General features: G+C 29.5%; 1 protein-coding gene across 1 annotated transcript in view; it reads right to left on the minus strand.

Moving 5' to 3' along the window:
* LOC148312421 (4-vinylanisole receptor-like) overlaps positions 1-9,257 on the minus strand; it is a 36,016-nt gene extending 26,759 nt beyond the window's left edge. Inside the window, exons 1-2 of the mRNA XM_088277329.1 lie at positions 9,022-9,257; positions 8,110-8,321 (exon numbers count right to left, since the gene is read on the minus strand). Coding sequence (XP_088133455.1) covers positions 8,110-8,321; positions 9,022-9,257 — 448 coding nt within the window. The remainder of the gene's footprint in view (positions 1-8,109; positions 8,322-9,021) is intronic.
* Between the last annotated feature and the right edge of the window lie 5,538 nt (positions 9,258-14,795).

Below are 14,795 nucleotides of genomic sequence, written 5' to 3' on the forward strand. Positions count from 1 at the left end.
TTTAATACTGTAAGAAATGTGGGTATGTTGCTGACACAATGGTGACAATAGCATCTCGCAATTTTGTATATACCCGCATAGTCTGGCAAGCGACAGTTTAGATTAGTGTCCTTCAAAGCAGTCACTCACTTAGAGCTACCTATTAACTTATATAAAGAAAAAACCATAGGTAAAAAAACAGTGTTCTTCCACCAGTTTAACACACAACGATACAATATTAAATTTTGTTTGTGCCTATAATATTATGTTCATTGCAGATTTGTTCGTCAACCCTAAACTTTTTCTGAAAAAGTTATGTACAGATTTTTCTTTTAAAATTTTATTATTTTTTAAGGTGATTTATTTTTATCTCATTGTTTTTGTTTATTATTCTTATATCATTTATACCATGACTCCTATCATTTATACACTCCTAGCTTCCTCTACGTCTAGTTATGTATGTTCTCCGGTTACGTAGACTTTTGGTACGAACAGATTTCAAACTCTGATTGATTTGGTCAGGTAAAGTCTTTTTTGACCGTCTTTGTTCTGTTCTTCCATTCACATTTGCCAAACAATTTCTTTTACTCATACTCTCGTCTCTTTGAGTAGTTTTTTTTACTTTTAGGTCATGTCCATTCAAAATAAAAGCAGTATCTTATCAGCATGTGATTGAATTTTCCCGTACAAATGTAATTTTAAAATATCATTGACATCAATTATATGGAGTAGAGGACCCAAAACACTCCCTTGGGGGATACCAAAATCCGTGGCTTAGGATTGGCTTAGGAATTCATTTATTTTTACGTTTTGTGATCTTTCAGGAAGATTTGATCCCAGCTTAGAGCTTTGTTGTCTTTATCAATAGATATTAATTTCAATATAATTTTGTTATAGAAAATACATTCTGAGGTTTTTTATGAAATCCTCAGAAATTACAATACATTCAAGAAATTTGTCTACAGATTCTTGAAAGATATTTCATAGTTTAACAATATCGCTTTGTGTACTTATCTAAATACTTGTGCGCTTTCTACCAGCCCAAATAGGTATTAATACCTTGATATTTTATTAAATTCAGAGTGAAATAATGTATACTAAACAATTTTTCTACAATTCAACCGATGTTTGAGAGTAGAGATATTGGTCGTAAATGTAATTGGTAATTTTCTCTGGAAGGCCTGATTTATATGTGAATGAAATAATGGCACGTTTGTGGCTTGATAGAGATTAACTGATATTATACTTTGGTTTATTATATGTATTTAACATGCTTTAAGCGTTAAGATATTAGTTTTTATTATCTTTATATTGACAACAATTTAGTGTGTTCGAATACTTGTTCGCAAGTAATTATTATTATATATTGTATTATTCTTATACATCTTCACAAAGATGAAGAAGAATATGGTAGTCTGGGTATTTACAGGGTTAATGGCCTATCATAGGCTGGTTTAATTGATAACTTTATACGCGTGTCATATTTACTTTATATTGATATTTCTGTAACTAAATAGCTAGTACATTCATATTGTTTTTTTTCTTGTTTGCTTTGTTTATTTTTTAATTTAAGTTTGTTTAAACTAAACAGTAGGATAATTACTATGATTCATTTTCAACAATATGTTTCTCGCGCCTTAAAAGAAAATAACACATGCATTTTCAGGTATTTTGTATAATATGCATATCCATATTTGTACGTGTAAAATGCAGTTATACTAAAGTTCGTTTTTAACACGACATATTCTATATATCTTATAAGCGATACATTTGTGTTAGAATAGTATTCTTGTCAACTCCAATGGCACAAATAACCAGTTAACCGGTTTGGTTCGTTAAGTTTTTCATTTTACCGCAACCCTTAATTTCACTGTATTCGTAGAACGGACACATAGATGTGGCTTAATGTTTGAAGAAAACAAAACCTCCGTAATGAATATGACTTTTAATTAGAAAGTTTGGCTTTAAGTCAGGAAGTCGAACAGCAATTAGTTCTTCCGCATAATTACAAGACACTCATTAATTACAAAGTTGAAGTACCTAATTACCTATTATTTGAAGTTGAAAACGGCTTAGGTCTTCTTAATTGACCTCTCATGGATTTCTTTATCAGCATAATAAAAAAGGGTGACTTTGTAATTGATAAGTAAACAATTAAATTGCTCAACTCATTTCGATAAACTGGGTCGCTTTACCTTAATTATTAGTTTCGTACCTTCATACAAAAATGTAATAATATATTGATTGATGTTTCCGACTCAATTCCCAATTGATATAGATAATTGCTCGCTCAATTAATTTCCCCCTCTGATTTATTATTAACTGCTAGTTTATTATATCTCTGGGTCTTTTTTATACGAATATAATACAGCCAATATATGTTTCCTAGATTATCCCTCCTATTCCCAATAAAAAATAAAATAGAAGAAACAAAAATCCAATAAATGACCCATAAACCTTGTACAAAAGCAGGATAAATAATAAATGCAACTCCTTTATAAAATATGTGTTTATGTTTGTTTTTTCTTCATATGTAAGAAACTACTTCATATGTAATAAAATGATTTTCAAGCAAATTATTTATTTCGTATTTTAACCCTTCGGCTGATGAGTATTAATGATGATTTTGTATGGAAAATAGAGTTTTTTTTAATAATAAAATAATGCATTATTGCAATACATTACATAACAATATTTTCTAGTTTATTTATGATTTCTATGTTTTTTTTATGAAAATTTTTAACTACATACTTTTAAAGCTGATCTTAGATACACAAAGGTTTACCATTTAATATTTTTAGCCCATAACTCCAATGTAATCTACAACTACCGCCGTCACTACGGTAAAATTATATTATTTATTGATTTGGCATTAACTTTGTGGATTGACGTATTTAATATTAAAAATTTAAAATTTGTATTATACCACTAATTAAGTTTTATTTTATTTCATTTCACATGACAAGTTTTAAAAACTACAGATATTTTCATCGACAGGTGACACAAAAACTTTTTTTCGTATTATTTTTTCGTCAGGTCAAAATACGCAAAGCTTTAATTTTTCCAATACATGGTTAGGGCAAATTAGTCTAAGGGTTAAAAATCTATATTGTAAAACAAGTTGACATAAGAGAATAGTGATTCCAAAAAAAGTTGTCAAATATTTATGAGGCTTTTCATATAAATAAAAATAAGTTATAAGGAGTGTCAATAATTGTGATTTTTTTACTTGAATAGGGTAGGTACTGTTTATGTATATTTGTCTTTTGTCAGTGGCATATCGCTCACTCCTTTCAACAACGTCATTTATCAAAAATCGTCAATTTTCAGTTGTGCATGTTTTCGGAATGCCCAGAAAACGTATTATTTCCCAGCAAAAGCGGCATATTTTTAACTTAATGTTTACCCGCTACATGGCGGAAAGTGTTGTTTTTGCATTTTGAAGAAAAAGTATTGTTTAATTATTTTTTTAAATTTACTAAATATTTTTCAAATAGAGAAAAAACATTCAGGTTTTACGTAAAAAGATCTGTTGCACAGTAAAAAGTTTTATAAGTGGCTTCATATTTGTTTTAAATATATTTTATTTTATTTTTAAATTTTAAAAACGATCTCCTGGAAAATCAAGTTTTTTGATACATTACGTTGTTAAAAGGAGTGAGCGATATGTACTTTTGTTAGTGGCGTACGTTGTACGCCTCTGACACCATAGTATAAAAACTGAAAGTTTATGGTGCCTTTTCCTATGTTTTTTTTCTGTTGAGTATACTAATGAAGGGCTCATAATATTACAAATTATATCTTCGTGGTTTCAGACCACATACAGGATAATTTATTTAACCTAGTAATTCCTCTTAATAACCTACTAATGTTATAGCAATCTTTTTGTCTTTAAACTTCTTAGCTTATTATCGTTTCCGAAGCTTCTCTTTATTGCGCCTTGAGCCATTGTTTGGGCTAGTAAGATAATTTTTTATCTTTAATATTCTAACAATCATATTTTCAGTTTAAAGTATTGTTTTACGTAAATTAGGTAATGGGGTTTCAACCGGTAAGTCGAGATTCCTGAATAGGCTAAATTTTTTCGGGGTTTCCTGAATTTAAGAATTTTAAAATTTCAAGTTTTTTTAATACTTGATTATGTCAAGTTTTCCTCAGTCTACCTCTCCTAATATTTCAAACTATATTCGCCTCACAAATTACTTTTACTGTTCTTTCCTCACTTATTCGTTCTACAAGTCTAAACCATCTCAACACACCTTACTTAATTTTACTGACAATTCTCATGTCACCCTTGCATTCTTTCCTTATTTCACCATTCGAACATCTATCAAACATCGTATTGCCCAGATTCATCTGACAGATCACATTTCGACTGCTTTTAGTTTACTTTCATCTTTTTTTTCCAACTCCATGCTTAACTACCATACATTAGCCATTATTTATCTTCTTACCCTTATCCGCACCCAATGGTGCACAGGGCACTGCATCGTATTGACGCAATGTTATTTTGATCGTTACTTACACGAAGGCAAGGTGATCACTCCTGCGCTTCAGGGGCCAGTCCAGGGTAATATTAAATAAATATTAGAGGGGGGTGAAAATAAATCCACTTATATTTATTTTCACATCCCTCTTGGAATTAAACCCGGGACCACCAACACGGTAGCTAATCACGCTAACCATTACACCACGGAGGTGGACAATAGCCTTAAAAATAAATACATATTTTAAGATATATGTTTTACATTGTATCCCATATAATATGATGCGTATTGTAGCTTCATCTTTTATAAATTTTGATCATTATTTACGATTGAAGTAACAAAAAGTACCTAACCTAACCGTATTGAAGAAAAAAATCAATATATTCGTCGATTCTGTTAACATAACAAAACGGAGACTGAACGTTCGGTTCCATTGTACTCTAAAAGATGTATGATCCATTCACAGAGACGACGATCATCAATCAACAGCTTAAACTTTATTTAAGGCAACTAGCTTCGTTGTTCTGACAGAGAGATTGCGAAATTGCCTTAAGTTAGGAATAGCCAACAATACAAAGCGAGGGCTATTAAGACACAACTGATATTTTCATTTTGGAAGTAACACGGTATTTCACTTACTTCATAAAAAATGAGCCCAATATATTGTATTTTACCCAATAAGTTGAATTTTACGCGTGTGGATACGTATGAAAAACTTTAGAAAAGATATATTAGTACGTGCAAACCTAGTGTAGAATAAAAACAAATTACATGATAAAATTACTATTTTGGAGGGATGGAAAAATCGTACCTAATTAGACAATCCTCATTGATTTTTTTGAGAAATAAAATCGTTTTGATGACAATTTACTAAAATATTTTTTATGAATATTTAAAGTACCGTAGAACGGGGCTACTTGAACTTTGATGTGTTACTTGAGCCCAGGACAAAAAAAAATTAAATCTGTATTTGGTCTACAATAATGAACGTATCGACATGATTTAGGTGAAACTTATTGTCACGATACTTCGATCGATACCACGATCTTTTTTTTTGTACTGGGCTCAAGTAACACACCAATGTTCAAGTAGCTCCGTTCTATGGTACATATATATTTATTGTATAAACAGGGTGAAACTAGCTAAGTAACTTACTTTCAGAAGCAGAGAGAATAAAACCCTACACCAATCTGTCTTCCTTCTTCCATATTCATACATCTCCTCATACACTCCCTTCAATTATTCTGACTTCTGGCCTGATCACTTTCAAGAATCCTTGGCATGATCAAGTATTTCAAATACTTGATCTTGCCAAGTATTTCTCGTTCTTCTTGTGCTATATTTATGTACTTACACTTACTAAACACAAATAAAAAAATAGAAAAATGTCAGGTAAAGTTTGAACGATTTAAAAGGGGTTTTAAGAAGGTTTGGACATGAAGAGCGAGTGGATAGTGAGAGTAACTAAAAAAAAGATTGATTGAGATTTTATTATTCTTATTTGGGATTCAGAGTTGATATTGATAATTAATTATTATAATGTAAAATAAATTAGATATTGTAATTTAAATTGTATTGTTATGATATGCAATAAAAAATTCTTTAAAATGAATCGCGTAGAATTTCTTCCAAATGCGATGCATCGTTCAGATTCTAGTAATGTTTAAAACGAGTAAGAATGGAGCTTATACCACTTTTATCAAATCAACTCACAAATTGTTAATCACAAAGCAAAATGATATGAAATCGATTATTTAAAATAAAATATATTCTTATATGACTTTATCCGATTTTTTAATGTTTTCCAATTTGAGTACAGGTCGGTAAAATAATTCTAGTCAAATGAAAAAATATAGTCTTTGTGAATAGATTTTCGCACCCTTGAATCAATTTTTTTTAAGCTTCTTCCCGAAAAAACGGGAGGGCTTATTTTTAAATGGAAATATTTTCAAACCAATCGAAAGCATACCAATGATACTGGTTTGTACATAATACAGCTGTATAATAAAATACTTGGGTTGTTAGAACTAACTTTAAAGAGTGGAATAAAAACAAATTATACGATAAAATTACTGTTTCCGTGGAATCGAAAAATCGTAGGCAATAAAACAATCCCTTAATTGAAATTTAGTTAAAAAATTAAATCGTTTTTCTAGCAGTAAATAGCCTTATAAAACCATTTTCAGTATCGTTACGAGTATCCAACGAACCCACGTAGAAAATAGTGTTGAAAACCTTAAAAAAAGCGATTGTATTGAATACTAATTTTAACCTTATTAATTTGAATTGAATCGAAGCCGTTTAACTAAATGTCGTAGTTTGAAAGTCAATTAAGTCGAAACATCATGGGTAATTTGGAAACGTAGTTTTCTCAACTTTAAGCACGTGTCAAGTGAGCCTAAAACTTATAAACAAGTGCCTACAAACTCTTCTAGCAATTTCAAGAGAAGGTCGAAACGCTTGACCTATGTTACAAGTAGACCTCGACCTCGAAAGTACGATAATCTGAAATATACGTTTTCTAGAATATCGTATTAGACTTGAGCTGATAAAAGATCAAAAGGTTGTTTATAAAACTACGCTATTAAGTGTAGGGTCACTAAAAAAGGATTGGGTAGACATAGGGAGAAAAAAGTCGGCTGAAATGATTATTTTTCTTGGATTCTATCCCTCGTGTAAACTCGTATTATATGCAGGCATAGTTATACACCCTGTCCTTCAAATTCCTGTAATAAATTTGAAGTTTATATTTGATGACATACAGAATGCTGTTTTTCTCATTCTCCATTTTCTTTCCCGTGTAGCAGTAAATTGAGTTACCATTAACTTCAGACTGAAATCCTTCATAATCCTCATCTACCATGTCATGAAACACATATTATTATTATTATATATATTATTCTCAATATTATTAATGTTAAAAGCATTTTTTAATAGATTTATATTATCCACTGACACTTCGTGATGGAATTGCATTTTTAATTTTTTATTAGATTAAAACCAATATTTTTAGCTTTTCCACTTTTTTATTTGACCAGCGACCGGGTTTCGTCGTTACCGACATCATCAGACTGGTGATGTCGGTAACGACGAAACCCGGTCGCTGGTCAAATAAAAAAGTGGAAAAGCTAAAAATATTGGTTTTAATCTAATAAAAAAAAAAATAATAAAAAAATAAAAGCATTTACATTGTGTTTAGTCATTTTTAATATAGTTTTTTTTTATGTTAGTAATATTATTATATTACCACTCAATGAGATTTTTTGTCGACCGGTTTCGGGCTGTACCCGTCTCTTCGTCAGGACAATCACTACACCAACATGCACACAATACTACGTGTACGGGTACGTCTTGAATCCGGCAGACAAAAATCTCGGTGTGTGGTTATATATTTGATGACCACTCACCGATGAGTGATTATATATTTGATGGCACATTATCATTATGATTATTTAATACAATACAATCCTTTATATGTATGTAGATCCAAAATTTCCAGTGCAGAACTGATCACCTTACCTTTGTAAAATTAATATTCAAGTTAACACAGTGTAGTTCTTCATGCACTATTCATGTGTGTATAGGGGTGAAAAAATCCTTGTTTTTTTTTAAATTAATTAATTGAAACATTTCTACGACTTACCCACTATGGCTGATAGACACATGTAGAGATAACCTTTGGAAACGAAGCGAGCTTTTCCTATTGCTTGAGTAATAAAATTCACATGTTCCGGTTCTGTGGCGTAAAAATCCTCTCTATGTAGGTGATCAATCAGTAGTAGAACCTTCTTCCGGTTGTACATGAAAGCTAGAAGCTTGAAAAACATGTAGGCTTCACTCAGCATTAAATAAAGCCTACAAAAATATTAAACAGCTTATTGGTAGATATTTTATAAATCTATGGAGTATTTCTGACAAACTAACCATCATGCCCCTTACACGGCAGAGAAAATAGAACGCCACACCACTTTCTTTGCAAATTCATGTTTTTTCACTTCAAAGTTGTCTACTTTCATTCGCATCGTATATTTGTTTTACCTTTCATTCACCACTTAATCGTTCCACATATCCAAACCATTTTGACACATTTTTCTTTATTTTGTCTCTAATGCTTAACTCATTCTTGCATTTGCTTTATTTTACCATTCAAATATTAACTTTCTCACTTCCAGATCTACGTTCATCTTTTTTAAAAACCATAACTTTGTAAAAATTCATCAACAAATTAATATTTCTTGCATACAATATTTATCTTTGTCTTAAACACTCATATCTCCTTATTTAAAAATTAAACACTTGTAGGTATAATACCACTTATACTTACACACGTTACACACGACTAGTTTAAAAACTACAGATATTTTCATCTACAAGTGAAAAATATATTTTCTTTTTCCTTATTATTTTAGTTTATTATTGTTTGCTTTTTATAGGCAATTATACTCTGAAAAATATTTCTGAGTAAATGACATTTGGTTCTCTAACCGCTGTTAAATGTGATATTCTACATTTGTGTCTTTTCTTACTACACATATAATATATGGAAAATATTTACCCTTCGGCAACCTTTCCAACATCATCTCCCGTATGGTACAGGTAAAAAATTTCTCCTCCTACAGGGAACACTGTTAGCAACCACCAAATAAGGATTCTGTACACCAAGTGTAGCCAGAACACTACCGACAGTATAGGATAAGTATTGTACCACTGGCCAAAAAAATTAAACCAAAACTTATGCACTGAGATGAATCTCGCTGGCTGAGATTCTTTGGTCGGTAAAATCATTGTCATCGTACACAGTTCTAGAAATAAAATTTGAACTAAAATACATTGCAATTAAAAAAATTAATTATATTGCAATTATTGCCAACAAAAATTAATGATAATCAAGTACAATATGCTTCATACGATTATATAAGACATGTGTTTCAATATTCATTACATTTTATAAATTGATCATATGATCAGTTACATCATTATTTTGATCATAAACACATAGACCAGTTACGCATAGATATCAATGTATTACTATTGTTAATAGTTATTACGGGTACTTCAAGGTACGGACAAAATCCAGGTATTTTAAAAGTATTTTAAGTATTCTCAACTCTACATTTTAAATATTAAAATGAAACACTGATTTTTAGGGTCTACAAATTAAACGCCAAATCAATTAATATGCTTATCCAATAACTTGGTCAGTAACTGCTAAAATAAAATAAAAAGTAATTAGGAAAAAAAATATATAAAAATAGTAAGCAGCAAATCGATATTTATAAAATATCTGGTCAGTGTTATTGTTTTACTGTTTATACTATTCAAAATACTACTATAGAATAAAATAACAATACTATTCAAAATACTAATATAGAATAAAATAACAACCACATAGATTTTTACACGTCATCAGACTGGTGTAGGACAAACTATGTAGTCGTTATTTTATTCTATCAAATGCAGTTCCACCAAGAAGTATCAGTACACAACTTAAATCTAATAAAATGTTACTTTTTTATGCAGGTATTATTAAATCGGTATGTACGATTCTTAAGGTTTAAGAAAATAAGTTTTAAGAAAATAAAATAAAATATCGAGGGTTAGTAAGCAGAACGCATTAAACCGCACAATCATGTTCCGAGATAATGGATCTTTAATGAGATTTTTTTTAAATATCCTTATACACTATTATTTTATTAAAATAATATAAATACTTACCAATTTTAAAGAATCTAGTTTTAGTATAACAACATATATACTCGAATGTGTGTACCAAATAGTACATTCTTTACAATTGGTAACTAATAGTTTAATTTAAATAAAAGAGCAGTGTGTACGTAGTGTGCTTTGGGTATTATTTTGAATATGTGTACCCAAAAGACATTCTCCATAATTGATAAGTAAACATTTCATTTCAATAATAGAGCAGTGTGTAAAAAGAGTGCTTTTGGGTATTTTTATGAATGTGTGTACCCGAAAGTACATTCTTTACGATCGATAAGTAAAAGTTTCATTTAAATAAAAGAGCAGTATGTAAGTAGTGTGTTTTTGGGTATTATTATGAATGTGTGAATTCTTAACAATCGATAAGCATTAATTTCATGTGAAAGTTGACCGTGTAAGGAATGTCTAGAATAAACTTTTCTCCTACAAACTCCATTATCCCGGAACATGTTTGTATAACCTAATGCGTTCTGCTAGTATACCCTCGATATAAATACGTCATAAGTCAAATAATACTGAACCGTTTTCACCTTAATTTCCTTGTTTTACTGTCGAAACATGTAGCAAGTGAAAGTTCAATAGTAAAGAAAAATTCCTCGCAAAGAACATGGTTCTTGAGAACCTATGTGGATATGTTATAGGTCTGAAGGAGAAGAATTTGATTCAAAGGCGTACGATTGTTTGCAAAATAAATAAATGTAATAAAAAAGTAATTATTCTTATTTAATATCGATCCCGGGAATTGTAGAATATGGACTGTTTTGATCATATCGCTCACTCCTTTCAAGAACGTCTTAAATAAAATAAAAACTTGATTTTTCAGGAGAACGTTTATAAAGTTTAAAAATATAACACAATGTATTAAAAATAAATATCAAGCCACTTTTTGAACTTTTTACTGTGCAACAGATTTTTTTGGGTAAAACCTGAAGTTTTTTTCTCCATTTGAAAAATATTTAGTATATTTAAAAAAATATTAAACAATAACTTTTCTTCAAAACGCAAAAACAACATTTTCTGCCCTGTAGCGGGTAAATGTTATGTTTAAAATATGCCTTGTTTGCTGGGATAAAGTACATTTTCTGGGCATTCCGAAAACATGCACAACTGAAAAATGGCGATTTTTGATTTATGACGTTCTTGAAAGGAGTGAGCGATATGTCATACCTCCTTAATATTCGTAAATTCTGTTTTTTTTTTTAAATAAAATTTCTAGCCATAAAAATTTAAAATTTTATTTCAAAATCCGAAATCATCATGTTTCTAGAAGAGTTCTAATTTAGTTCGGTTCCCATTTCTGGTACATTTTTTTAACAGTTAACGTAAATATGTAACGTTATATTTTTAAACATGTTTGTGTATTATATTGTAAGAACACCAGAATTGATTTATACCTAATTAATGCTACGAAAGTTCTCACTTTAAATTAATATTAAAGAAATCGTTAAGTGACACATATAACATAGAAATTTATCATTTTCATAATTTATTTATTTTTAAATAGTAATATTTGTTCACAACATTTTGAGTGTGTCCAAATACTTGTTCACAAAATCTGGATTGTCTCTAATTACATGAGTTATTTTCATATTAATTTTTGGACATCTCATCTCATCTTTGGTGAGATGTTAAAAAAAATGTAATATTTGTGATTATTTTATAAAACATACACAAATATTTAAATTTCATACTATTTTCGTTAACGGCTCATTTTTAAAATAGGTATCAAATTGTGGCAGAGTGAATTGTGGACTCGAAGGGTCCGCATATTGACGTTAAAAAAAATGAATTAGGTATTTACTGTTAAAATTGATACTTGTGTTTTTCGTCGCTTAATGTATAATATTGCATTTTGCTTCATTTTCATGCTACGATGTTTGAAAATGATGATCAGAACGCATCAAAATACGTGTCACAATAGATTTTAAGAGATAATATTATTTAATAAGTAAAATCTTAATTTAAAATTAAATGTTAATATTAACAAGTAAAATCTAAATTTAAAATTAAATATTTTCGGTTTACAATTTTTACCAATTCAATTTCATTTAACAGTGTTATCCTTCGCCCTAAGCTTCAGGCTTATTCATAAAAAATGCGATTTAAGTCAAAATACAACAAAGTATTTGATTATAATTTCCTTTATATATGTAATAAAATACCTAGGTACCTACCTATACATTTTATTAAGTACTTACAAATAGTACCTACATAAAACAGTTCTACCACCAGATGTCGCATGCGTCGCACTGAATAAAATAAAAGACATCAGATAGAAAAAATATAATATTCTGAACTGTCAGAATCAGATGGATAGATAGAAAAATATTATAAAGATAAATTAAGAATAAACTTTAATTAAAAACTTTAATTACAAAGCAACACTTTGTTTATTTTATTATTATACACCCACTTTACATATTATTTACACCCAATTTACAAAGAAAAATATTACCACGTTATACTTATATACAAATGGGTTTTTTTTTTAACTTTTTATGGTACACATTTTTATTAATTGTTGATGTATAAAATACTCTACGCCAAAGATTTATTAAAAATAAATTATTTTCAATTAGCTTCTTTAATGATACGATGAAGATCCATTAATTAAACCTTTGGCTGTCAATTAAAAATATAAACCATTTGAACAAATTACCCCGCCAAACTACATCAAAGCTCGTTTTCAGTACGATTAAAAAATTACCTTCTCATTTATTTTTCAGTAACTTCTTAAATCAATCAATAAAGTAAAGTATGGCGTTCGTCTAAGAAGATATACAAGAAATATGGTGGCAAATTCACTTATCACGGTTAGAATATCATGGTTGAAATTATTGAGGATTTAAATATAAAAATAACACACTCGTGTAAGACCAGTTTTGAGTTTATTAAATGTAAATACGATTAGTTTTGAGAACTTCAATTCGCTCATTTGGTGCAGCAATGGCGTAATTATACTTTAAATAAGGAAATTGATAGTTTAAGCTGCTTGAGGATTAGATATAGGTGATGAGGATTGGCCTTGACTTTTTTTCATAGACTTCGGCCATACAATCAGCATAAATTTATATATGTATAACGATTTCATTGAATAATTAATCATTTTCATTTTTATTATTTTCATTTTATTTTTTGACATCTCATCAAAGATGAAGAAGAATATGGAAGTCTGGGCATTTACGGGGCTGACGACCGTCACAGACGGGTTTAAGTGATTACTTTACACACGTGTAACATTCACCAATTCTACCCATTATTGATAACCACACTACTCAAATTCTTGGAAGTTCTATATATATGAACCAATTTTGAAACATTGTTCTTGAATCACTAGAACATCACTAGAGACATCTATTGGTGAGATGAAAAGAAGCTTTTTATTGAGCAGAAACTCTTTTATTAGTATGTGAGGTCCGAATCCTGGATATAATCGCACACATGAGAATTGCCAGGAAATATCATTTTCATTTTAATTATTTTAGTTTATAGTTTGACCGGTTAGTTTATTTACAAAATTTTGATTGTGTCCAAATACTTGTCCACAAATCTGGATTATCTCCAATTATAGGAGTTATTTTCATAATATTTTTTGACATATCATCAAAGATGACGAAGAATATGGAAGTCTTTTTCTTCTTCATAAATTCGGTAACTTCATGTACCTGACAAGACAGCGGGTTTAAAATGCCAAAGTCATTGGAAATGGTCTAAAACTTAGTTATCTACTCTGAGTAGTCAAAACATTAACATCCGTGTGGAATTGGCCAATCAAAAAATATCTGTCTTAGAAAATTAAGGTAGTGATATTTTTTTATAAATTTAAGTCAATAACATTTTCTACAAATATTTCAAATAACTCCTATAATTGGAGATCTGTGAACAAGTATTTGGACACACTCAAAATTTTGTGAATAGTTAACTCATGTTACTCACTATTCACTTAGCAAATTTGGTATTTAACACGGATTTTCGAATACAAATGGTGTCTAATTACACCGAATGGTTGTTATAAATATGTCCTGCATGCAATATCTGTTAATGGAAATATGTACATACTGTTTGTAAAACTAATTGTCATATATGTCAGCGATGTACAAGTTGTGGATCAAAACCTTAAATTATAAAACACTCTCTTTACCATCCATTGTTTACTTTGTGTAATACCACTTTTTTAAGCATTTATTTGTGACTACCGGTTCTGGAAAATCATTCCATCACCAGGTCATTAAAATAAAAATAAAATTATTACGATTTGACATGGGTAAGTCTTTATTGATTGCCTAAAAATTAGAAATAAGTAAAGCAATCAATAAAAACTTAATAAATAACTAACTAAATTTAATTTCAAGTCCACATTTGAAAATATTCCCGTTGTGATTGATTTTTTTTTTCTCTCTTTCAAAATTTTTATTTTTGATACAAATGTCAAATCGTAATAATTTAATTTTAATTTTAAGGACCTGCTGATGGAATGATTTTCCGAAACCAGTATTCACAAATGAGTGTTTAAAAAAGTGGTATTACACAAAGTAAACAATGGATGGTAAGGAGAGTGTTTTACTACCATGCCACAAAGTTATCAATGCTTATAATTTTTTTTTTTAA

This window comes from Brachycentrus maculatus, unplaced genomic scaffold (genome assembly GCF_059751285.1).
Source record: "Brachycentrus maculatus isolate JH-2025_06_01 unplaced genomic scaffold, ASM5975128v1 h1tg000041l, whole genome shotgun sequence".
Classification (NCBI taxonomy): Eukaryota; Metazoa; Arthropoda; class Insecta; order Trichoptera; family Brachycentridae; genus Brachycentrus; species Brachycentrus maculatus.